The sequence below is a fragment of the Oncorhynchus nerka genome, linkage group LG4, assembly GCF_034236695.1.
Source record: "Oncorhynchus nerka isolate Pitt River linkage group LG4, Oner_Uvic_2.0, whole genome shotgun sequence".
Classification (NCBI taxonomy): Eukaryota; Metazoa; Chordata; class Actinopteri; order Salmoniformes; family Salmonidae; genus Oncorhynchus; species Oncorhynchus nerka.
This window is the reverse complement of record NC_088399.1, coordinates 64,033,320-64,059,812: the sequence shown is the minus strand read 5'-3', so window position 1 is coordinate 64,059,812 and position 26,493 is coordinate 64,033,320. Positions and strand designations below refer to the sequence as shown.

The 26,493-nt window shown below is 44.2% G+C and overlaps 2 protein-coding genes across 2 annotated transcripts; both read right to left on the bottom strand.

Annotated features, from left to right (window-relative positions):
• Positions 1-207: 207 nt before the first annotated feature.
• Positions 208-8,466, bottom strand: LOC115128411 (zinc fingers and homeoboxes protein 1-like). The gene is made up of 3 exons (XM_029658236.2): positions 8,116-8,466; positions 1,658-4,448; positions 208-1,386 (listed from the first exon to the last, which is right to left on the bottom strand). Exon 2 carries the CDS (start codon positions 4,329-4,331, stop codon positions 1,665-1,667), a length of 2,667 nt encoding a protein of 888 aa, XP_029514096.1. The 5' UTR covers positions 4,332-4,448; positions 8,116-8,466; the 3' UTR covers positions 208-1,386; positions 1,658-1,664.
• Positions 8,467-11,775: 3,309 nt separating this feature from the next.
• On the bottom strand, positions 11,776-26,309 carry LOC115128776 (ATPase family AAA domain-containing protein 2-like). The gene is made up of 28 exons (XM_065018125.1): positions 26,190-26,309; positions 25,916-26,010; positions 25,149-25,198; positions 24,810-24,909; positions 24,444-24,516; positions 23,719-23,797; positions 23,483-23,620; positions 23,026-23,143; positions 22,708-22,725; positions 22,475-22,567; positions 21,391-21,499; positions 21,111-21,226; positions 20,656-20,830; positions 20,315-20,403; positions 20,034-20,193; positions 19,776-19,866; positions 19,252-19,566; positions 18,908-19,025; positions 18,603-18,789; positions 18,201-18,386; positions 15,977-16,112; positions 15,668-15,864; positions 14,929-15,088; positions 14,492-14,614; positions 14,002-14,142; positions 12,327-12,454; positions 12,021-12,149; positions 11,776-11,849 (listed from the first exon to the last, which is right to left on the bottom strand). Exons 1-28 carry the CDS (start codon positions 26,307-26,309, stop codon positions 11,817-11,819), a joined length of 3,477 nt encoding a protein of 1,158 aa, XP_064874197.1. The 3' UTR covers positions 11,776-11,816.
• Between the last annotated feature and the right edge of the window lie 184 nt (positions 26,310-26,493).

The following is a 26,493-nucleotide window of genomic DNA, read 5'->3' as shown; positions in this document are numbered from 1 at the left end:
TAGATCAAACAATAATTGCGCAAAAGTCAAATCAGGGGGCAGTGTTGTCCACATTTCTAATAACAAGCATGGCACAAACAAATGTATCGTCTGACTGTAAAACAAAATTATACATTTTGATCTCAATGGCTTGCAGTTTTCCTATAGCTTGACATTGACTACTGAAAATCTGTTTCTTCCCTGCAAAACCACTGGTCTGAAACTAAATACATTTTCTTGACAAAGTTTATTTTAGCTTCGGATAAAAAGTGTTCATGAAAGTAAGATATAATAAATAGACTAATCATACTTGTCAATTATTACAGCAATTAAGGATGGCAAAAGGCTTATCATAGTACAGAATTTATAAGGTTCCCCGTCTACTGAAAACAGAGAACCAAAACAATAACTTACAATTCACCATCCCCCTCAATTTATTGTTATTTGATGTACAGTTGCATATAACCTGTACATCCAGATTTTAGCATAGTTCTTGAAGATAAGCAGAGGAAGAAAAGTTTTAAAAGTTAAAGTAAAATTGGCTCTTGATTATAAAGGAACCATACCAAGTGCTTGTGGTATCTTCACCCTATATATTGTCATTGTACACCTGAAAGATATTAACCCGTAATTTTTGGGGGAAAGCACAAGTTACTTACTTTAGAAAAAACTGCCATCTGAAGCAAATTGAATGAAGATGTTTCATGTGTATTTTTATAACGCATCTAAAATGAACAGTCACTTTCTTCAACTCATAGCTTAAAAGACTGAGGTAATGTTTACTAAGTCCTGAATTACAGCACACATGCCTTTTTCATTTGGAAAGCCAACATACAAACAAAAAAACACCCCCAAAAACTGAGCATAATATTAACCAAGCTTACCCCATATTTCGTCATTTAAGACTAACAAAGAACTTGAATACATATAAAAACAGTTTTGTAGAACTAAAGCACTGGTTCCATTTAAAACATAACCCAAAAACATGGCACTGATTTAAGTAATATTCACAAATCTGTGAGGTTTTAAAAACCGTTTTGTCAGTACATCAAAGAAAATACATGGGAAATTCCCTTGAACCTTGACACAATTTCACGATTTAAAAAAAATGGTTAAATGTTATCACATAAACCTACAGGAAAAAGGTGAGGTTTAACCTCATCGACATGTCTTGGATTTAGTAAAGATAGCAAGGTCAAATATGACTCAAATATCCCAAAAGACCAAATAGCATTTTAAACAAAGGTAAAACATACTGTATGTATCCATTATTCCTTGCTAAAATTATTTGGCATCATACACCTTCTCTTGTTTCTTTGTGTCTGGTTGGTCCATGCAGTATAACACGTATTAGTACATTTCACCTGTGTTTTTCATCTCCTCTTCTGTAGGCAAACATTGTGAATTCTGTGGGAGCAAAACACATCCCAAATGAGAAAAGTAGAAGAAAATCTCATGTTAAGTGTTCACATTTCCTCATTGACTGTATAAAGAGGAAATCAAGGTAAAAAAAGGTAATTACAGTTGTATTAGGCTAATTTAATTTAATTCAGAGGGGGGAAAAACTTGCCATGTTAAAATAAAAAAAACATCCAGGACACACAAGGAATGAATGCCTTTACAATGATAAAATTTCATTCATGAGCTCATTCTACCCATCCTTTTCATCGTCACTCACCTTTAAATCACTGATCCTCTGACTCCGGCTGTGATTGCTTGATACATTGAGGCTCTCCCGTGGTTTCATTGTCATTATTGTCAACTTCATCATTGTTATTTTCATCATCTTTGTTATCGTTGTCATTGTTCATTTCACCAGTGACGACATGCCCTTGCTCTTTCACTTCCATCTCTGCCTCACTGTCGCCATGTGTCTCCTCTTCACCGTCACTGAAAGGGTCAAGGCCTTTCTCTTCCCTCCTGCTGATCTCCGCAAACCAGTCCCGCACCTGCTCATAGCTCATACTGGACTTGGCCACCAGTTCATCCAAATCTTTCTCATTTAAGACCTTATGCTTGAGGTAGTGCTCCTTTAAAATCTCTTTACCCGTCTTGACTTTGATGGTAGGGGTTGTTTGTTTGCAGGGGTATGGCCGCCTCGTCCTCCTGGACCAACCTCGAAAGCGTTTCCGTGGCTTCTTCTTAAGTTCACCTCCGTTCATTGCCTCGTTAACTTTTCCACTCTGGTACAAGTAGTACCACTTCAGGTTGCTGTTCTTGCAGGCATACCGGGTGTCTCCAAACCAGTTAACAATGTAGGTTCTGGGTAACCCGCTCTCCTCTGCCATCTTGTCGTACTCTTCAGCAGAGGGCCACTGGGTACGAACAAAGGTGCTTTTCAGGACGTGGAGCTGCTCTGGGGTTTTCTTCATTATCTTTCGGCCGCTGGGTGGAGTCTGAGCCTCTTGCCCAGAGGAAGGCGCTTTGATCCGTTCACTCTCCGGCTCCTCTGTGCCATCAGAGTCCACTGGCATTTTTCTCCTTTCCGAGAACCAGGCGTCCACCTCTCGCCTAGTCAGTTTAGTCTCCATCCTAAGCCTACTTAGCTCCTCATCGCTAGGTGTGTCAGACTTCTGGTAGCTGGCCTCCAAAAGCAGAAGCTGCTCCGGAGTCTTTTCCTTGAACTTCTGAGGTGTGAAGTCAGGAAAGGCGTGGCGGAACTTGATTCGTGGATCATAAATGGGCCCTTGGGTTGTCGGAGAGGATTCACTGGCTTCGTCGCTGGAGTCGATCACAATGGCTGTGCTGCTGCTGCCGTCGTTACTGTTGGTGCTGACTGAAATGTCATTTAAGGCAACGCCGTGGTGGTCCTTTGAGTTGCGTTGGTTATAGCGTGTATCGCTGAACCACTTCTTTATTGCTCTTTTGGTGAGGTTAGTGACCTTCATCAACCGAGAGATTTCTGCCTCAGTGGCAAACTGTCGTCTCAGGTAACTGGCCTTCAGCTCTGCTAGTTGCTCCTTGGATTTTTTAGGCCGTGCTCCCAGGGAATCAGGACTGAGTGGAGAAGCAGTCTCAGAGGTGGAGGGTTCTGGCACCTTACTGACACTGGTTCTGGGGTTGGGGACCCCAGCTACAGCTAACGTGATGGGTGAGGCCACAGGGACAGCGTTGCCACCCCCTACCTGAGTCAAAACCATCCCTGGTTGCCCTACAAGCTGACAAGTCTGAAAGATGGACTGCAGGCCATTTGCTGCTGTTGCAAAATTGGCTGGGATGACAGTGATGGTCTGTGGCACCGCCTGCACTGAGCCGTTAAACTTCTTCCTCCTGGCCTCCTCCACCTCCTCTGGGGTCCAGCTCACACCGTGCTTCAGCCGCTGAGCAGAGAACCACACCTTTATCTGCTCCTCTGTGAACTTGGTTTGGGCTGCTAGACCCATGATCTCTGACACAGATGGGTAAGGGAACCTGTTGTAGGCACTGACCAGCAGGACATTATTGTCCATGGCCCCATTGTATGTGGGGATACTACTGACTGGGATGAGGAGCTGGGTCTGGGATGTCTGCTGATTCTGTAGGGCAGACAGAACTTGAGCCAATGTCCCTGGGGGGAGCATTGTGGCAGAGTTACTGGTCTTTATTTGGAGCACGTTTGGGCTGTTGACCATTATGCTCTGCTGAATAGGTTGAACGGTCAGAGGGGTCGACACAGACACTACATTGGGGGTGACAGGAGGGGGGACCACCTCCTCCGTCTCTTCCTCACCATCACTCTCCACTTTAATGACACTGTAATCTGCCATTTTGTGTGACCCTGTAAACTTCTTGGCCTCCGCCCTACTCTTGATCTTCATTATTGGCGTTTTGCTAAGGGCGATACCCTTACAGGAGGTGTCCTCATCCTCATCCTCCTCAACCTTAACAAAACTGCCATCAAAGGTCAAGTCATTGACTCTCTGCTCAAAGATGGTTTGATTGTTGCGCTTCACCATAGTCCTGGTGAAATTGTCTTCTCCAGGGTGGTGGCGTGCATTATGCTCCAACAATGCATCATACCTCTTGGTGTGAAAGTCACACTCAACACACACATAAGATGAGTTTAGAACTATATTTGGGTGCTCAGTGTCCACATGCAAGGTAAACATATTGAGCTGTGAGGTCTGAAAGCTGCAGTACTTGCACTCATAACCTCCTTCTGCCGTACTCGAGTCCATAGTTTTAATGAAGTGGTCGATGGCCTGTGAGTCCTCCTCATTCGGGATGCTTTCAGTTGAGTTTTCCACAGGACAGTTAGCGGCCCCCTCAGCCTCTCCGTCTCCCTCTGTAACGACCTCCATGTCAGGGTCTGAATCCACCATTTGAACAGGGGGGACCATGCAAGGCGTTGTTGATTTTCTTCTGCTCGCCATTATCTGTCTTATCTGAGCTTGTGTTGAATATATATCTTTTTTTTAATCTAAATCTTGGTTCAGGACTTGTTGCTCCATTCAGGCACTCAAACTTGAAAGTTGGCTTATTCTTAAATCCTGCAAGAGATAGAGCCATATTATGTGCACATAATTGAGAGAGAAATTCAAGGTCTAAACAATTTACATGAATGCCTATCTACTAGAAAATTTAGAGGGGGGCCTTTACTGCAATATATACTGAGCAAAAATATAAATGCAAATATTAAAAAAGATTTTGCTGATTTACAGTTCATATAAGGAAATCAATCAATACGATGTGAGCAAATGAGTTGAGAGAAGGGAGGTAAAGGCTAAAAAAGGCCATGGTGGCAAAGTAAATACAATATAGCAAGTAAAACACTGGAATGGTAGATTTGCAGTGGAAGAATGTGCAAAGTAGAAATAAAAAAATAATGGTGTGCAAAATAAATAAATACATAAAATAAATACAGTAGGGAAAGAGGTAGTTGTTTGGGCTAAATTATAGGTGGGCTATGTACAGGTGCAGTAATCTGTGAGCTGCTCTGACAGCTGGTGCTTAAAGCTAGTGAGGGAGATAAGTGTTTCCAGTTTCAGAGATTTTTGTAGTTCGTTCCAGTCATTGGCAGCAGAGAACTGGAAGGAGAGGCGGCCAAAGAAAGAATTGTTTTTTGGGGGTGACCAGAGAGATATAGCTGCTGGAGGGCGTGCTACAGGTGGGTGATGCTATGGTGACCAGCGAGCTGAGATAAGGGGGGACTTTACCTAGCAGGGTCTTGTAGATGACATGGAGCCAGTGGGTTTGGCGACGAGTATGAAGCGAGGGCCAGCCAACGAGAGCGTACAGGTCGCAATGGTGGGTAGTATATGGGGATTTGGTGACAAAACGGATGGCACTGTGATAGACTGCATCCAATTTGTTGAGTAGGGTATTGGAGGCTATTTTGTAAATGACATCGCCGAAGTCGAGGATTGGTAGGATGGTCAGTTTTACAAGGGTATGTTGGCAGCATGAGTGAAGGATGCTTTGTTGCGAAATAGGAAGCCCATTCTAGATTTAACTTTGGATTGGATATGTTTGATGTGGGTCTGGAAGGAGAGTTTACAGTCTAACCAGACACCTAGGTATTTGTAGTTGTCCACGTATTCTAAGTCAGAGCCGTCCAGAGTAGTGATGTTGGACAGGCGGGCAGGTGCAGGCAGCGATCGGTTGAAGAGCATGTATTTAGTTTTACTTGTATTTAAGAGCAATTGGAGGCCACGGAAGGAGAGTTGTATGGCATTGAAGCTTGCCTGGAGGGTTGTTAACACAGTGTCCAAAAGGCCAGGGCCAGAAGTATACAGAATGGTGTCGTCTGCGTAGAGGTGGATCAGAGACTCACCAGCAGCAAGAGCGACATCATTGATGTATACAGAGAAGAGAGTCGGTCCAAGAATTGAACCCTGTGGCACACCCATAGAGACTGCCAGAGGTCCGGACAGCAGACCCTCCTATTTGACACACTGAACTCTACCAGAGAAGTAGTTGGTGAACCAGGCGAGGCAATCATTTGAGAAACCAAGACTGTCGAGTCTGCCGACGAGGATGTGGTGATTGACAGAGTTGAAAGCCTTTGCTAGATCAATGAATACAGATGCACAGTAATGTTTCTTATCGATGGCGGTTAAGATATCGTTTAAAATGGCTTTATTACAAACAGAAATACTCCTCAGCACCCCACCCTTCCCCCTCTGATGATCCCACAGGTGAGGAAACCAGATGTGGAGGTAATGGGTTGGCGTGGTTACACGTGGTCTGTGGTTGTGATGCCGGTTGGATGTACTGACAAATTCTCTAAAATGATGTTGGAGGCGGCTTACGGTAGAGAAATTAACATTAAATTATCTGGAGCAGCTCTGGTAGACATTACTACAGTCAGCATGCAAATTGCATGCTGCAGGACTGTTTTGCTAGCACAGACTGGAATATGTTCCGGGATTCATCCAATGGCATTGAGTATACCACCTCAGTCATCAGCTTCATCAATAAGTGCATCGACGACGTGGTCCCCACAGTGACCGTACGTACATATCCCAACCAGAAGCCATGGATTACAGGCAAAATCCGCATCGAGCTATGCCCTCAGACGAAACATCAAACAAGCAAAGCGTCAATACAGGATTAAGATTGAATCCTACTACACCGGCTCTGACGCACGTCGGATGTGGCAGGGCTTAAACTATTACGGACTACAAAAGGGAAACCCCGACGCGAGCTGCCCAGTGACACTGGCAGTGTGGTGCCAGGACAACAACCTCTCCCTCAATGTGAGCAAGACAAAGGAGCTGATCGTGATTTACAGGAAAAGGCGGGCCAAATAGGCCCCCCATTAACATCGACGGGGCTGTAGTGGAGCGGGTCGAGAGTGTCCACATCACCAACAAACCATCATGGTCCAAACACACGAAGACAGTTGTGAAGAGGGCACGACCAAACCTTTTCCCCCTCAGGAGACTGAAAAGATTTGGCATGGGTCCTCAGATCCTCAAACGGTTCTACAGCTGCACCATCGAGAACATCCTGACCGGTTACATCACCGCCTGGTATGGCAACTGCTCGGCATCCGACTGTAATGCACTACAGAGGGTAGTGCGTACAGCCCAGTACATCACTGGGGCCAAGCTTCCTGCCATCCAGGACCTATATAATAGGCAGTGTCAGAGGAAAGACCATAAATATTGTCAGAGACTCCAGTCACCCAAGTCATAGACTTTTCTCTGCTACCGCACGGCAAGCGGTATCAGAGCACCAAGTCTAGGACCAAAAGGCTCCTTAACAGCTTCTACCCCCAAGTCATAAGACTGCTGAACAATTCATCAAATAGCCACCGGACTATTTACAATGACACTCTCCCCTCCCCATTATTATCTATGCATAGTCACTTCACCACCACCTACATGTACAAATTACCTAAACTAACCTGTACCCCGCACACTGACTCGGTACCCTGTATATAGCCTCGTTATTGTGTTACTTTTTGTTTTATTTTCTACTTTAGTTTGTTTGGTAAATATTTTCTTAACTCTTCTTAAATTGCACTTTTGGTTACGGGCTTGTAAGCAAGCATTTCACAGTAAGGTCTACACTTCTTGCATTCAACGCATGTGACAAATAAAGTTTGATTTGACATTTCGGGGATCTTTTATTTAATTAAGCTCATGAAACAGGGGACCAGCACTTTACATGTTGCGTTTATATTTTTGTTCAGTGTACTTTAACAGATTGTTGTAGGTGTGGTGGGACATGTATGTCAAGTTTAATTCCACTAATACGCAAACATTAAGTCGTTGCATTGTTTCCACTGCCATGACTAAACTCCACGCGCAACATTGATGCTAGTCTTTAAATAGCGCGAGCGCTGTACAAAACACGCTTAATATGTGGCTGTTTATACTGTATGCATTCTAGCCCAACGCAAATGGATGTGAGAAAACTGCACTATAAAACATTTGATTCCTAAATCGTGGAATATTGATAATACTTCTGTATCATTAGCCTGCTAACTACCAGTGTGTTTAACAACTTGTCAGTCAGTTACACTGCAAAGAATATCCATCTGTTAGTTGTCCCCTTGTGCCTCTGTCACGAGTGTACGGTATGTTGCTGTTTTTTTGGGGGGGATGGGAGTATTTTGCAAAAAGTGGGAAATGGTAGTCAAAGCTTATTAATGGCAGCTATTACGTGAATGTATGATTAACTTCGCATGGTGTTCATTTTTTTACATACCCGTGCAGATAACTGTCGTTTACAAGCATCTTGCAACAACCACTTAGCTTCCAATCTGACTGCTGATGCGCCTTCTTCCGCCTTTGCCGTCGTTCCCTCACCAACAAATGCACTGTCGACTCCGGCAGTGGCACACAGGCGCAGCAAGTCCATCTGTTATTACCATAGACACAGAGCAGAATAGTGAATGCGCCGAGATTCGTTTTTTTTTCACTCCCTTTCCCTTTGCCTACAAAACGTCGCCTTGTTTGGTTTGTTCATGCATTAAAACCGACCTAGATGTAGGCATCGATAGCTCATCGAATCTAACGAGTAATTTTTTCTCCCAGAGCGTCATGACAAATATTTTACGTCATAACGTCATCGTAAAGCGACTTCCTCCATGGGGGAAAAAAAAAAAAAACACCAGAGAGGAAGAGGCTCATTATATAAATAATCTTTGAAAGAATTGAACTCTTCTCAATTATCCTAAAAGCCCATCATTTTAACGTGATATGTTGGAAAATTATCAAATTGACCAACAAAAGAAAGTCATAAAAAAGGATGTAAATAATATGCAATTAAATCAAATTGTATTTGTCAGATGCGCCAAATACAACAGGTGTAGACTTTACCGTGAAATGCTTACAAGCCCTTAAACACTCTTAAAACTGCAACAATAAAATAAAAAGCAACAATAAAATAACAGTAACAAGGCTACAGTTGAAGTTAGAAGTTTACATACACCTCCTCCTGACAGAGCTGGTGTAACTGAGTCAGGTTTGTAGACCTCCTTGCTCGAACACTTTTTCAGTTCTGCCCAAAAATGTTCTATAGGTTTGAGGTCAGTTAGGACATCTACTTTGTGCATGACACAAGTAATTGTTCCAACAATTGTATACAGACAGATTATTTCACTTATAACTCACTGTGTCACAGTTTCAGTGGGTCAGAAGTTGACATACACTAAGATGACTGTGCCTTGGAAAATTACAGAAAATGATGTCATGGCTTTGGAAGCTTCTTATAGGCTAATTGACATAATTTGAGTCAATTGGAGGTGTACCTGTATTTCAAGGCCATACCTTCAAACTCAGTGTCTCTTTGCTTGACATCATGGGAAAATCATACCACTCAGGAAGGAGATACGTTCTGTCTCCTAGAGATGAACGTACTTTGGTGCGAAAAGTACAAATCAATCCCAGAACAACAGCAAAGGACCTTGTGAAGATGCTGACGGAAACGGATACAAACGTATCTATATCCACGGTAAATCGAGTCCTATATCGACATAACCTGAAAGGCCGCTCAGCAAGGAAGAAGCCACTGTTCCAAAACCACCATAAAAAAGCCAAACTACGGTTTGCAACTGCACATGTGGACAAAGATTGTACTTTTGGTTAAATGTCCTCTGGTCTGATGAAACAAAAATAGAACTGTTTGGCCATAATGACCATCCTTATGTTTGGAGTAAAAAGGGGGAGGCTTGCAAGCCAAAGAACACCATCCCAACCATGAAGCACGGGGTGGCAGCATCATGTTGTGGGGATGCTTTGCTGCAGGAGGGACTGGTGCACTTCACAAAATAGATGGCAACATGAGGGAGGAAAACTATGTGGATATATTGAAGCAACATTTCAAGACATCAGTCAGGAAGTTAAAGCTTGGTCACAAATGGGGCTTCCAAATGAACAATGACCCCAATCATACTTCCAAAATTGTGGCAAAATGGCTTAAGGACAACAAAGTCAAGGTATTGGATTGGCCATCACAAAGCCCTGACCTATAGAAAATATTTGGGCAGAACTGAAAAAGCATGTGTGAGCAAGGAGGCCTACAAACCTGAGCTCTGTCAGTAGGAATGGGCCAAAATTCACCCAACTTATTGTGGGAAGCTTGTGGAAGGCTACCTGCAATGTTTGACCCACATTAAACAATTTAAAGGCAATGCTACCAAATGCTAATTGAGTGCATGTAAACTTCTCATGTGATGACGGAAATAAAAGCTGAAATAAATCACTCTACTATTATTCTGACATTTCACATTCTTAAAATAAAGTGGTGATCCTAACTGACCTAAGAAAGGGAATTTTTACTAGGATTAAATGTCAGGAATTGGGAAAAACTGAGTTTAAATGTATTTGGCTAAAATGTATGTAAACTTCAGACTTCAACTGTAGATACTTTTGTACATGTTTCCTCCAGCATCTTCACAAGGTTATTTGCTGTTGTTCTGGGATTGCTTTGCACTTCTCGCACCAAAGTACGTTAATCTCTAGGAGACAGAACGCATCTACTTCCTGAGCTATATGACGGCTGCATGGTCCCATGGTGTTTATACTTACATACTACTGTTTGTACAAGTGAATGTGGTACCTTCAGGTGTTTGGAAATTGCTCCCAAGGATGAACCAGACTTGTGGAGGGCTAGCATTTTTTTTCTGGTTTTGGCTGATTTCTTTTGATTTTCCCATGATGTCAAGCAAAGAAACACTGAGTTTGAAGGTAGGCCTTGAGAAATACATCCACAGGGACACCTCCAATGGACTCAAATGATGTCAATTAGCCTATCAGAAGCTTCTAAAGCCATAACAATTTTCTGGAATTGTCCAAGCTGTTTAAAGGCACAGTCAACTTAGTGTATGTAAACTTCTGACCCATTGGAATTGTGATACAGTGAATTATAAGTGAAATAATCTCTCTGTAAACAATTGTTGGAAAAATGACTTGTGTCATGCACAAAGTAGATGTCCTAACCGACTTGCCAAAACTATTTGTTAACAAAAAAATGTGTGGAGTGGTTGAAAAATGAGTTTTAATGACCCCAACATAAGTGTATGTAAACGTCCGACTTCAACTGTATATACAGGGGGACAATGTGGCTATATACAGGGGGGGCATGCAGTCAACAGTTTAGTCGAGGTAATATTTACATGTAGGTAGGGGTAAATTGGGTGGTGGTTGGGGTCAATGAAAATAGTCTGGGTAGCCATTTGGTTAGCTGTTCAGGAGTCTAATGGATTGGGGGTAAAAGCTGGTAAGAAGCCTTTTGGACCTAGACTTGGCGCTCCGGTACCGTTTGCCGTGCGGTAGCAGAGAGAACAGTTTATGACTAGGGTGGAGGAAGTCTTTGACAATTTTTAGGGACTTCCTTTGACACCGCCTGATATAGAGGTCCTGGATGGCAGGAAGCTTGGCCCCAGTGCCTTGCGGTCGAAGGCCGAGCAGTAGCCATACCAAGCAGTGATGCAACTAGTCAGGACGCGGTGCAGCTGTAGAACTTTTTGAGGACCTGAGGACCCATGGCAAATCTTTTCAGTCTCCTGTGGGGAATAGACGTTGTCATGCCCTCTTCACAACTGTCTTGGTGTGTTTGGATACCATTAATATTAGATTTCGTGCACCAGCTGGTTGATTAAAGACAGACTCAGCGATATGACATATATGCAGAAAGTAAACAGCATACTAGGAGCATTGAAGTGTGAGGCCAAACTTTTCAGCTGTTTTGGTCCTGTGGGTCCCACACACTGACTTGTAAGACTGCAAGTCTCAAGTCAATTCTGACTCAAGTCCATGCCTCAAATGCAGTAAATTATGGAAAAACTCATTTCAGACCAATGTAATGCATGATTAGGACCATTGTAATAGGTAAAGAAAAAAAGAGAATCTTTAAATGCATCATATTTTATTACAATATGGAAATAAGCAAAACATCAAGCGAAGTTAGGAAAAGTTGTCAATGTCTCCCTTCATTTCCTAAAATGAATGAAAGGAAAATTAACAAAGATTAAGTCATTCAAGTGACTCACATGCACATGAATTAACTAAGCACACATTTCAATGTAGGGAAACGTTTTGGTTTCCATACTCAATGCACTGTATTTCCTACAAGTGACGTGAAAGAGTCATAAGTTGTAAGCCACATACCTGTACGAGCTCCGTCTTATCAAAGTTCTTGCGATATCTGTAGATGCTCTGACACAACAACGCATAGAGCTTCTCCAGCTGATGCACCTCATAACCCTCAGTCTTGGACACAGCTCTTTTGAGCAATTCCTGGACAAGAAATATTACACAAATCACTATGAATATAGGATGAATGGTTAAGCGTTTGGCTGTGACCATGATTGTTTTCGGGACCCATATTTCTGATCTACAACGTTCTGGTTGTAGTTCTGGTACATTGTAAGAAGCATGGCCTGACCTAAAAGACTGGTCAGGAGGGTACAGTACCTTGAGTTTGTCGTGGTCCACAACCAGCTGAGGGGTCTTCTGGGTCAGGATCTCCAGGGCCTTGTCCACGTCAATCAACTGCTGTTGCTGCTGCACCAGAGTCCTAGTGGCACGGGTCACACGCCTCTCTGTTGGAGGGAAACACAGGAAGCAATCAGAAGGGTGTGTGTGTGGGGGGGCTGAAGCTGAAGTCCCCTGCTGGCTGAACAGGCTGTTGCTAACACAATGTGCAATTGGTGTTGACATACACATCTCCTAACATGCAAATTAGGTTTCTACTCGAACATTGGATCTGAAGCATTAAGTGGGGGCATGGTTTCCTATTCTAGACCTTAGAGGTGTTACTTTGAAAAATGTGTAAACTAAGGCACAGAAGACCATTATAAGCATTTGCACTATTAATGTTGTTTGATATCTACAACAAAGTCAACCTTTCTGCAAGCGTTCACTCGCCCTCATGCTGTGGCGATCACATTTACAGTACATCCAAAGGCACTCACGTTCACAAGAGTATTTAAATAAGTCAAGAAGTGGATATATCCCTTTAACTGATGCGTTGTGCTGAGTTAGAGCTCCAACAGCAGGAACCCCAGAGACCAAAGGTCAGTGAGACTGACTGAACGATTCCCGTCGGCCAGAAGCAGTAGCTTGCTTCGCTGCCCGTGTCCTGGACCCTAATACAGACCTATGTCCCAGTCCTCCTCCAAAATGTCAGGCTCTTTGCGTGGTGTTTCTCCCCCTGATCTATCTCCTTTGTAGGGGTGTTGTTAACTGGACTTGGGTCATGTTCCACTGGAGGGCTGGCAGGCTGATGATGGTCTCCCTTTGACTGCCACCACTGGACCGGCTTAGACCCCAGACTGGACCTGTGTGATTCTTCTGTGGGGTCTTGAGCTTGCTGTTGCCAGTCTCCATTGGGGATGGGGGTGGTGGGCTGCTCTGTAACACAGGCCTCTTCCACATCCTCGGCAGTGGTCTTCTCCGAGGTACACTCCATAGGGGAGTGTCCACAGCCGTTCTCTAGAATAGTCTTCAAAGGCTTAGCTTGTTTCTCTTCACCCTCCTCTATTCGATCCCTCTCATCCCCCTCTTCCTCCCCAGAGTTTGTGATCTCATTGTTGGAAGAAAAGGAAGACTTTTCTTTTTTCTTTTTAATTCTTCTTTATGATGCCGGAGGTCCATTTGATTTTGGGCCGTTTCTTCTCACGGGGCTAGGAAAGAGGTTAAATAGAGAAGGTCATTTAACATGATAGAGAAATGGACAGGCAGAAAGACAGACTTCTCTGTAACCATGAATATCATCTTCCTCTCCTCCCTGGCTCTCAATTTCTGCTCTTCCATGTCATGGTGTTTTTTTTTTTTAACTGTTTGGTCTGGACTTCTGACTGGTCCACTCAACTGGAAAGACTCCTCCTCTTCCTCCTTCTTTTCCTGTCCTGATCGTTGGTACGTCCACTTCCTATCCCTCGCAACACATCTGGCTGGTATTAGTTTTCTGCCCTAACATTTTGAAACACTACTACTGATAATAACTGCTTACGTACTGTAAATCAAGCAGTAAAAAAAACCTTGATGGTTGCCCAGTGTCTACCAGTATGAAGACTTTCTGAAGGCATGTAATTTCCTCTGCAACAAATGACCTACCAATAAACAGTTAAGAAGTGGTGAGACTTACGTGCGGGCCGTGGGGTGTTGGCAGTGAACGGGGTGCTGGCGTCTTTGCCAGTGTTACCGCCTGGCCTCTTGGACTCTGCGAACCCTTCCTCTCTGGGCAAGGTCTGGTAGTAAGAGGGGGCGAACTTTGATGACGTGCACCCTGTTGGCAGACATTCACATGTTATTCGCTTTGTCAGTGAAAGCTAAGACATTTCAGGGAAAATAAGAGAGGGTTCATCTCATCATTGGACAAATAGTTCAAGAAGCTGACACCGACACGACAACTAGCTGAACTCGTCTGGAGAGTGGTTGGTCACACTTTATTTGAATACCATCAACAAACCATCTGTTGATAAAGCAACTGCTTGCTCAGGCTACGGTTGGGTTTAGGTTTAGAATAAGGGTTAGGAGATAGTTAGTTGAAATGTTACTGATAGATGCATCTACAGATGTTACCTGCACGTCACTACCGTAGCTTTTAAATTCCAGCAATACGGCAACGTTATTACCTCTCTTGTTGCGTGACTCTCTGATCTGCTCACAGATCCTGTTAAAGTCCTCGTCCAGTTCGTCACGGATGATGGCGTGGGTCGTGTCCTTCAGGGCACAAGCCCGGTGACGAATCTGACGATCTGGAAACACAAAGAGAGATAGAGAGAGAGAGATACATTGATGACAAAGGTACATAGGTAGGGGGCCTTGTCATCCGCGGGGCTGACTAACTGCAGTGGAACAATGAGAAGGGAGATAACTAACAAAAATAAATGTAGCATACTCAATGGAGTAAGATAAGCTTGGTCCCAGATCTGTTTGTGATGTATTGCCAACTCCCACGGTCATTGGCAAGACAGCGGAAAACAGATCTGGAACCAGGCTAGAATTACATTTCAGTGATCATTTAATAGCAGCATTCAGTTGAATGAGATGGAGATGATTGTAGGTATACCAGATGGGTCGCTGTCAGGGTTGTACTCCAGGGCGTTCTTCCAGATCAGGTCCACATCGTTGACAAACTCCCTGACGGTCACGTACTTGTGGAGGTCGACCTTGGACAGCACAGTGGAGAGGTCCATGGGATGCCTGATCACCTTAATATAGTCAGGAACCTGGCGAGAGAAGAACACAAGCCATTGATAAGATGGGGGACACAATACCACTCTGATAGGTTGTTTTGGATGAGAGCGTCGGTAACGGAGAGAGGCTACAGATCTGAGGTGATAACAGTGCAGCTCAAGGAACCACAGCTCACGTAGACTGTATGTACTTGTATTCAGACTCGCTAGTTAAGTAGTTAAATTTGGGTCATTCAACACTCAGCTTACATTAGATTAAAAGTCATCTTGACTATTTGTATTTATTTATTTTACCAGTTAAGTTCACTGAGAACATATTCTCACTTAAAGCCACAACCTGGGGAATAGTTACAAAGGGAGGGGGGGGATGAATGAGCCAATTGGAAGCTGGGGATTATTAGGTGGCCATGATGGTTTGAAGGCCAGATTGAGAATTTTTCCCGGACTCCGGGGTTAACACCACTACTCTTACAACAACAAGTACCATGGAATCTTTAGTGACCACAGAGAGTCAGGACGCCAATTTAACGTCCCATCCGAAAGACGGCACCCGACGACAACACCACATCTTCCTTCCTTGTTCCTCTCTCTTTTTCGGTGTTTTCTCCCTACCTCTTCGACATCCACAGGCTTAGTGAAGGCCTTGAAGCGCTTGTCCTGGGAGAGGCGCTCGGTGACGTTGCGCAGGAACAGCCTCAGCTCCCTGAGTGTGTCCTCCTCCTGCTCCTCCAGACGCAGACGCTCCCTCTCACTCATCTGCCTGGGGGGAGGAGGAGGGGCAAGGGGGAGCACCTCCATGGCATGCATCACTGACGCGGGGGAGGCAGAGCGGGTAAAGGAGAAGGATGGTTCAAATGGAGATGGGACACAAACAGCAATTATACCAAGTGATTATCAAAAGGTAACGTGTCTTGTACTTACAGGCTTTCTTCTTGGAAGCAGGTGCCCTGGCAGCCTGGCTAAGGATGAGATTCTCAAAGAACTTCCTTCTCTCCTGCTGGGTGGGAGTTTTGATAGAGTGCACTTCTCCGTACTCCAACCGGAACAGAGTCTGGATCTGCGAGAGACAAATTGTGGAATAGTTACCTCAGTGACCATTTAGGGCCTTCACCTCTACAAAGAGTATTAACAGAACGTAAAAATTAAAAAATTAAAAATTAAAAAGCAAAATGGGTTGAGTAGCCCAGTAAGGTACTCCTCTACAGTACTTGTGATGTACAGTGGGGCAAAAAGTATTTAGTCAGCCACCAATTGTGCAAGTTCTCCCACTTAAAAAGATGAGGCCTGTAATTTTCATCATAGGTACACTTCAACTATGACAGACAAAATGAGAGAAAAAATCCAGAAAATCACATTGTAGGATTTTTTATGAATTTATTTGCAAATTATGGTGGAAAATAAGTATTTGGTCAATAACAAAAGTTTCTCAATACTTTGTTATATACCCTTTGTTGGCAATGACAGAGGTCAAACGTTTTCTGTAAGTCTTCACAAGGTTTTCACACACTGTTGCTGGTATTTTGGCCCATTCCTCCATGCAGATCTCCTCTAGAGCAGTGATGTTTTGGAGGCTGTTGCTGGGCAACACAGACTTTCAACTCCCTCCAAAGATTTTCTATGGGGTTGAGATCTGGAGACTGGCTAGGCCACTCCTGGACCTTGAAATGCTTCTTACGAAGCCACTCCTTCATTGCCCGGGCGGTGTGTTTGGGATCATTGTCATGCTGAAAGACCCAGCCACGTTTCATCTTCAATGCCCTTGCTGATGGAAGGAGGTTTTCACTCAACGGATCAGTCGTCCTGGTCCCTTTGCAGAAAAACAGCCCCAAAGCATGATGTTTCCACCCCCATGCTTCACAGTAGGTATGGTGTTCTTTGGATGCAACTCAGCATTCTTTGTCCTCCAAACACGACGAGTTGAGTTTTTACCAAAAAAGTTCTATTTTGGTTTCATCTGACCATATGACATTCTCCCAATCTTCTTCTGGATCATCCAAATGCTCTCTAGCAAACTTCAGACGGGCCTGGACATGTACTGGCTAAGCAGGGGGACACGTCTGGCACTGCAGGATTTGAGTCCCTGGCGGCGTAGTGTGTTACTGATGGTAGGCTTTGTTACTTTGGTCCCAGCTCTCTGCAGGTCATTCACTAGGTCCCCCCGTGTGGTTCTGGGATTTTTGCTCACCGTTCTTGTGATCATTTTGACCCCACGGGGTGAGATCTTGCGTGGAGCCCCAGATCGAGGGAGATTATCAGTGGTCTTGTATGTCTTCCATTTCCTAATAATTGCTCCCAGTTGATTTCTTCAAACCAAGCTGCTTACCTATTGCAGATTCAGTCTTCCAAGTCTGGTGCAGGTTTACAATTTTGTTTCTGGTGTCCTTTGACAGCTCTTTGGTCTTGGCCATAGTGGAGTTTGGAGTGTGACTGTTTGAGGTTGTGGACAGGTGTCTTTTATACTGATAACAAGTTCAAACAGGTGCCATTAATACAGGTAACGAGTGGAGGACAGAGGAGCCTCTTAAAGAAGAAGTTACAGGTCTGTGAGAGCGAGAAATCTTGCTTGTTTGTAGATGACCAAATACTTATTTTCCACCATAATTTGCAAATAAATTCATTACAAATCCTACAATGTGATTTTCTGGATTTTTTTCCCTCATTTTGTCTGTCATGGTTGAAGTGTACCTATGATGAGAATTACAGGCCTCTCATCTTTTTAAGTGGGAGAACTTGCACAATTGGTGGCTGACTAAATACTTTTTTGCCCCACTGTAAATATATGGATGAGCAATTTGAGCGGCATAGGCTAAGCGTGTTCGTGTTAAGACGTTATGTTTTTGTGTGCCATTGATATCCTGTAACAAATTTTTGGTATATTTTCTATAACATGCACTGTGTATTTTAATTTCGGGTTAGTTTGTTACATCTTCGAATAAGCAGCGTGCTGCCTAGATTGTTATAAACTGGTCCTGGTTTTACCCCAGTCTTGCACACACTTTTTAAAGTAGCGATGAGCTTAATTCCTAATGGCGTTCATTGACAAGCTGTAATGTGATTAATTCTGTTAAGTCAAGCGCAATGAAACGATACATCCCAGGTGGTTTGCCCCACTGTATATGGTGGGGGAGGCCCAGGTAAGATCTACCTCGTCAGCCAAGTCGTGGTGAGCCACGTTGCTGGTGGCCAGCAGCATAATGGGGGAGAAGGAGGGGATGTCCTGCAGCAGGCTGAGGAATGTGGCCTTGAGGGTCAGGCCCACCGTGTCCCACCACTGCTGGATGTGGGGGATGTACAGGATGCTGGGGGAGGTCCGCTTGGCCTCGCAGAACACCTGGGGAAGGCAGGGCGAGAGGTCACCGACACTATCACTCACCAACCTAGCACTTAGGTCGGGATGCAAATTGCACTTGACTTAGTAATTATGTGCTTGATGGAGTTAGCCTTTCTACATTGAAGTCAACTTTCGGGCTATAGTTCTCTCCAGCACAAATGAGAGGAGCATGTTAACACTTCACTTCTAGAAGACTACATTCGGTTCAGCCAGTACCTGAGCACAGGCCTCCTCGGGGGAGGTGCAGCTGACTCCAAACAGCACGGCCATGTCCAGGGTGTAGACGGTGAACTTCTCCAGGGCGTGGAGCACGGCGGGGGCCAGGTGGGAGCTCTGACCCGCCCCGGGACGCCCGGCCAGCAGCAGCCTGGGCCGGTAGGTGGTGGGGTGGCAGGTCGCACTCCTGGAACAGGAGGAGAGAGGTGAAGTGAATGGAGACTCCGGGATGTGATTATGAACGGAAACAACGAGAATAGGGGGTTTATTTAATCTACATATCTACGTCTTATAGGTTGCCTTACCTGGCAAAATGGAGGAAGCTCCCTTTGGTGGTGGTCTGTTTGGTGATGGAATTATTGGATGAGGGGCCCTCATCCCCACTGTACATGAGGTCATCCTCCAGAATGCTAGCTGTCAGATCTGATCAAAGGAAAAAGTTGATTAAGAAGTTGCATCAACTGAACTTAACCAACGATCCACTCTAACAGTGACCTAGCCTGGTCCCACATCTGTTTGTGCTGTATAGCCAACATTGGCATGACAATGACCATAGGAATCGGCAAGACAGCACAAAATAAATCTGGGACCAGATATCAACGACCGTGACTGTGTTTCCAGACCAAACTGAACTGCGACCCGGACCCACCTGTATCCCTCTTCCTCTTGAGGCCCTGCTCGGCGTGGGGGAAGACCTTCTGCAGTGCGTCCAGCACGTTGGTGAGTTCGGGGCCCAGCAGAGGCGTGACCACGGGGGTCAGGGCCTTGGCAGGGGACGACACGGCCCTCTGGGAGGCTGGCACCATCTTCCTCATGGCGGCCACAAAGTCCCTACTGTTGATGTTGATTGAGCCCACATCCAGCAGGAGCTTCTGGGACGTGCCGTAGATCTGGGGGTAACGGCGGCGTAGCGCGCAGAGGGCCGCCTCGGCGCACACCGCCTTGATGTCGGCGCCGCAGTAGCCTGGGGTACAGAGGGGGAAGATGTTGTGGTTAATACGTGGCATGTGTCAGATTGACTGTGGAACTGTGTTAAATCGATAGATGAATTGTGGTGATCTGTCTGGATATTAGGAGACAGCAAAACTACATAGTCCTTTTTGTTCTCACAATTATTGTGAAATCTCGACTTCCCCAATGCTAGAGTTGATTTGGAATACATTAGGCACCTACCAACACATTTATCAGCCAACTCCTCCAGGAAAGGATCGGACGGTGTAGGACTCCACTGTCTGGTGTGAATCTTTAGGATATCTTTCCGGGACTGGAGTTGGAGAAAGAAATTAAAAGGTAAAGCACACAAATGAAACGTAACTGCACGTAGGTCTCCGATTTCAGTGGAAGAGTCGGATAAACATTGGAGTTACACATGCACACATATCAACTCAAGTGAGGATCCCCCCACACACACACACAGGGGATCAGTCTTACCTCACGATCAGGGAGGCCAAAGAGGAACTCCCTGTCGAAGCGTCCGGGGCGTCTAAGGGCGGGGTCGATGGAGTCCAGTCGGTTGGTGGCGCCAATCACCACCACCTCTCCTCGGCTATCCAGGCCATCCATCAGGGCCAGCAGGGTGGACACGATGGAACTGCGGGAAGGAACCACAAGGGGGGAGTACACAATGTTTGGCATGCAGGTGCAATCAAGGGTAAGTCTCTGTAAGCAGTGACTTCACTGGTGTGAAATGAAGAGTGGCTGAAATGTCTCACCTGTGTATCTGGTCTTGGCGACTGGAGCGAACCGGAGCCAGCCCATCGATTTCATCAAAGAAGATAATGGCTGGCCGCATCTGGTAGGCCTGTGGGTACAAATAATGAGTCTTGCGGTCAGTGCAAGTACATCCCTATATAATAGGCATTACCCTAAAACAGCCAGCCTGCCACCCTCGCATTTCACTTTGCAGATTTACAACAAGAGACCAATAGTGACTTGAGCAGGAAATTCTGATAGATAGGCAAATACTAGACTCAATGGTCTCACAAAAACTGAACGCACCAGTGATAATTGTATGAATGATCTCCAGTGTGTTGTATGAGGAAATGTACTGTACTTGGTCAAAGAGCAGCCTGAGCTGGCGTTCCGACTCGCCCACCCACTTGCTCAAGCAGTCGGCCCCCTTCCTCATGAAGAAGGCCACCTTCCTGTCCCCCTGGCTGCACTCGTTGGCCAGCGCTCTGGCTACCAGGGTCTTCCCCGTACCCGGGGGACCATAGAACAGGCAGCCCCTGCAATAGACAACAGGGATTGTCTTAGAACAGATCCTTGCAAAGGACACAACTGATCCAAGAGCCAATTAAATTAGTGGATAAGGCTGTGATTAGGGTTGGGGGTGGGGCTTAAATCCATTGACAGGATCCATTCGAGTTGCTCACCCACAAGTAAGTTCCTCATCGAGTCATAAGCTATTTCCCATGTCATTATTGTAAGCTATCCAAGACCATGTAAATCAACTGCTAGTTACCCAATAAAGTATGTTAGCTTTTCAACCCTAAAACAAGTGCTCACCTTGGGGGCTGGATCTTGAATTTCTCAAACACCTCTGGGTAGAGCAGAGGGAAGACTACCATCTCTTTCAGGGCGGAGATGTGGCTTGTCAGACCGCCAACGCTGTCAAAGCGCACCTTGAGGTAAGAGAGAGGATTGGTACATTACACAGAAGAAGCAGGAAGATAATTTAAAGACCATAGCATGTAGGCAAACCAACTTTGAGATGAAAAAAATACATTTAAAAATGTAAAAAATCATTTCACATTTCAATTCAGCTGACTGTAATGTTAGAACGTACCGACTGGTCAATCACCATGGGGTCGACATCCGCCAGGCTCGCACCCATCTTCATTCTGTCCTTATGGATTCCCAAAATGTCCTCTTTGCGCAAATTCAGAGGCAGACACCTGAGAGGGATCCCAAAATGTGTGGTTTTGGCAAGCTTATTCTGAGCAAATGCTCAAAACCACACAGGATTCCGCTGGTGTAAAATATTAGACTGAGATTTTGTTTAAAAATCCAGATATTAATATTGTTTCTTGTGTTAGTCTCATATAGGAGAAACTCATGAGTAAGATCATGTGTTCACTCTAAAAGGTCTGGCTCCCAATGAACCTCACCAAGGAGATATTACTAGAACAACCAAGCTGGAACCTTCGTCAATTATTACATCATCGACGACCATGTTGTCATAGACACAGTTCAAAAAACATTAAAGAGTGGGGAATCATTGGTCTGCTCAGCAGGCCCTTTTTTTCTTCTAGCATGTTCATTATCCTTTAAATATGATTGAATCGTGTCCAAGATAATATGTGATGTCAAATAACAGATGATCAGTATAAAAAATGATGTAATATGTAACAAAACATTGTTTAATCCTTTCTGTAGTCTTTTCTTTTTTTACCCCTTTTTCTCCCCAATTTCGTGGTATCCAATTGTTTTTAGTAGCTACTATCTTGTCTCATCGCTACAACTCCCGTACGGGCTCGGGAGAGACGACCCAACCAAGCCGCACTGCTTCTTAACACAGCGCGCATCCAACCCGGAAGCCAGCTGCACCAATGTGTCGGAGGAAACACCGTGCACCTGGAAATCTTGGTTAGCGTGCACTGCACCCGGCCCGCCACAGGAGTCGCTGGTGCGCGATGAGACAATGACATCCCTCCCGGTCACGGCCGGTTACGACAGAGCCTGGGCGCGAACCGAGTCTCTGATGGCACAGCTGGCGCTGCAGTACAGCGCCCTTAACCACTGCGCCACCCGGGAGGCTGTAGTACCAATTTCTAGCGGAGATGTCATCTGTGAACTAAATTTAACATTTTACCATTGTAGGGACAAGTAAAACTGTTAAAGTGTATCAAACTGATGACATGTTAACTGACCTGTTCTTGGCTTCTTGCTCTGCGTCTTCCTCATCAGAGGAGTCATCCTCATCAGAGGAGCTGGCTTCCTGCGTGTGCCAAGCATACTTTTTCCTGTGGGTCAAACCAAACCGTAAGGAGACAGAGAAAGGACAAAATTCTTCGCTACTTTACGGTGCTCCTCTCTTCGCAAGCTGTCAGTCTTCAATAGCAAATGTGAGACCAAAGTTGTTTAAATTGTGCCAAAGACTCACCTGCCTATGGACCCAATCCTGTTGGTGAAACAGTGAAACAAGAAAAAATATGAAAAACATTAAAACCTCACATTGAAAAGTAATCTATATTCACAACGTCCTACAAGAGGGGCCCTTAGACAACAAACCAGAACCATTTACAAAGACCCAACACATGAAACACAGCCTTACTGGACCCTACAATATATTTTGGTTAAAACAGATTTTGATCCTAAAAAAATAACACAATAAAACCAATGTAATATACATATGGACTAAGACTATTGGTAAAGTCCCAGTGAAGTAGAGTACTGTGGGAGGGTGAGCAACAGTGCAGACCTGCCACTCCTTCGGCTGGTAGTATAGGCACTCCTGGGCACCGAGGCACTGATGCGGTAGCTCCCTCTAGTGGAAGTTGCCTGACGGTCGAAAAACATGGGCGGCTGATTCCTGGATTCTACAGATGAACCAGTGAGAGGAGTAACATGATAAGCACTGATCTCCCTGCCCATAGTCAAGCACTTCCGTGGGAGTGTTGATCTAGGCTCAGTTTTGCTTTCTAGATCAGAATATTGTTTGTGGAGATATGCTCTGATGAAGGTTGACATTAAACCACATTAAAATGTGATGAAATCCTTTAATTTTTTTATTTGAACTAAGTCACACTTCTCAAAAGGCACCGAATTGGTGGAACTACGCTAATTTACAGCGAACATTTCTCAGAAGGCTCTAGTTCAGTGAAGAGTAATACGTTGGGATGTGCTTTTTACGGGATTCAAATGTGAAAAGGACCAACCATCCAGTGGCGCATGGTAACGAACCACCGCTTTTTTCTGTCGAGGTTCATAGCGCTTGCCGTTATTGTCGTTTTCATCGTCCTCATCATCGTCATCCTCATCGTCGTCCTCATCATCTCCACCGTCATCAGAGTACTCTGGAAATAGGTGTTAGACCAAAAGTTAATGAACTCCTGTTTAGAGCGTTATGGTCAAACATACTGTAGCTTTCCCCTAAACTACAATAGAAACATACCTTCAGTTTCTTGTTTGGAAACAGTTTTTACTGTTGGAGAGTCGGTAATCTTCTTTCGCTGGGCTTTAGAATACATCATCTGCGATTTAACAAAAAAATCTATAAACTTCATAAATACAACTGGTATGGTATAGCCATGTCCTTTTTCAATGACCGGTATGACACAATGGTACATATTTCAGTGAGACTTCAAATCTCAAAAGGGATCATTGGTAATTTCCATGCATTAGTCTCATTTCATATCTCAAGGCTATAAACCAGGGATAACTGTGTGAAATTCTAATTAAATGTAATACTACTCCGGTTTCTTCAAATATGGTGGCCACTGATAAACCCTTTATAAGTCATCTGCTGGTGAATGAGGCAACAACATCACAATAGTGTGATTACTTTCCCCAAAACCACAGCACAGAGGACTGCTGAGGGCAGAGAGGGAGAGCGAGAGGTGGTGGACCACAGATGGGTGCAACACCCTTACAATGGCCTGATAAGAGATTGTGTGCGGTAGCAGAAGATACAGAACCTGGAAAAAGTGGCCAGTTACTATGTAAACATTTCTACAGGGCAACAAGCCCTTGTGTTTGGGTAGAGTTAGTGTGAGTCTTCAATGTCAATGAATGGTTTCTTATTGTTTGCAATTTATACACTCTGTACTGTATGTCATCCCTGCCTTTGTGAGTGGCTGAATGACAAAATTATATTTCACAAGATGGAAAAGGCCTCACTGATTGTTTTGAGTTTTTCAAGTGGCAGCACATCTTCATGTCATCAATCTTGTGGAGGACCGCCTCAGCAGTACTACGGAGAAAAACAAGTGACGACATAAAAACTTCTGATGGTATCCTTCTTTAGCATGACTTCGTGGAGGTTTTGGGTCCCAATGCAATAAGCATTAATTGTGGAATTGAGGAATTTGTAATATGCCTATAATAACCCACGACTGACATCTGTAATAAACCAAATAGTCCCTGTATTAAGACTATCCCCCATGTTACACACTCTACCGGGGAAGTAAACAAGAGACTAGGGAGCAAGGACACACGGGGGGGGGGGGGGGGGGGGGATCAGGATTTTGTGGTGATGCTCCTTACTCAGTGATGAGGCAGTCGTAGATCATGGACTGTTGGTCCCTGGTGGTTCTGGTGCTGCGTCTCAAAACCCCCTGGGATCCTCCAGGTCTAGGGGACCCCTCTGGAACAGGTATTCAAAACACAATTCATAACTTATTCACAATTCTGTGTAGGTGAATGAGTGTGAATGTGCATGATTCTTTTGAGTCAATTGTGGGACATCCTCTTTTTATTTATTTTTATTTTTATTGCTGTGTGTTTTTATGGCATGTCTAAATAGGTGAATAAGGTGAATTGTTGTGTTCTAGGAAAGACCTAGATTGTGTTTGCATCATAATGTCAAACATGCTTTAAACTCACCAGTTTGGTCATCTTCACTGGCCCCATTGACCTGAAACCTGGGTGATTTCCTGGGAAGGAATCAAAAATAACATTGAAAAAAAATTACCTTAAAATGTCAGAAGAATACTTGATGGTATCAAAATCAGTGCTCTGTAGGACTAGCCTGGGTACCAGTCTGTTCAGCTAACATTCCACCCCAGCAATGACATGGAGTAGGCCTACAGGGAGTGGAAAGTTACCTAAACAGACTGGTACCCAGGCTACTGTAAGACTGCAGACAACGACGCATCTTGACTTTATACCTGGCTTAGGGATAGAAACATTAGCCTACCACATGCCAAAATGTTTATGCAGTGCATTAGGCAAGTATTTCAGACCCCTTGACTTTTTCCACATTTTCTTAAATTACAGCCTTATTCTAAAATGGATTAAATAAGACATTTTCCTCACCAATCTGCACACAATACCCCATAATGAAAGAGCAAAAACAGGTTAATTGTTTTTGCAAATATATATAAATAAAACTTGAATATCACATTTACATAACTATTCAGACCCTTCACTTTTTTAAAGCACATTGGCAGCGATTACAGCCTCGAGTCTTGGGTATGACGCAACAAATTTAAGCACCAAATTTGAGAGAAATAAGCTTTTTGTGCATATGGAAAATGTCAGATATTTTATTTCAGCTCTTGAAACATGGGACCAACACTTTACATGATATGTGTTTATATTTTCGTTCAGTATACATCCCTAATATTTAACTCGTGAGTACTCTGACTTGCCTTGTTATCTTTCTGACAGGTCTCCCGTTCTCTGGTATTTGCTCATTTAGCTCTTCCAAGGAGATAATATGCCGTTCCTTCTCATCAACATATCCCTGAGAAAGAGAACAGCAGAACTCAAATAAAATAAAATAGTAATAGTTTGTTAAGACAAAGTTTAGAAATGTACAACAATTATATATATTTTTTTTTATCGGTGACATTTGCAGATTTTGCGAAGAGCTGAGGTGACTTGACAGTTTTCAAATGAGGACACTAGAATTGTTCAACTCACCTTAGTCAAGCGTGCGGACTTCCTCGGTAAATTCTGCGGGGATTGAAAATCGGCGTCTGGTTGTGAAGACTTTTGGTTTGTTGATTGGTCTGCGTCCGAAATTCTACCTATAATCACCATTGTGTTGAATTAAGTGCGCATGTATGGGGTTGAATAGCTAATACTACGGACAATTATTCACAAGTGCAATGTTAACAATGGTATGCATCGGTCTATCTCGATATAATTGCGAACAAGGTCCTAGCAAACCTGAGCTGTCAAAACTACTTCTGTATAAATTCAAAAGACCGAATTCTGTCGCCAC

Coding starts and splice junctions, on each gene's coding strand:
- LOC115128776 (XM_065018125.1), bottom strand. CDS start 26,309: ATGGTGATTATAGGTAGAATTTCGGACGCAGACCAATCAACAAACCAA. Junction 19,567..19,775: donor GTTGGCTGATAAATGTGTTG/GTAGGTGCCTAA, acceptor TCTGTACCCCAG/GCTACTGCGGCGCCGACATC. Junction 15,865..15,976: donor TGCTTCCAAGAAGAAAGCCT/GTAAGTACAAGA, acceptor CCCCCGCGTCAG/TGATGCATGCCATGGAGGTG.
- LOC115128411 (XM_029658236.2), bottom strand. CDS start 4,331: ATGGCGAGCAGAAGAAAATCAACAACGCCTTGCATGGTCCCCCCTGTT.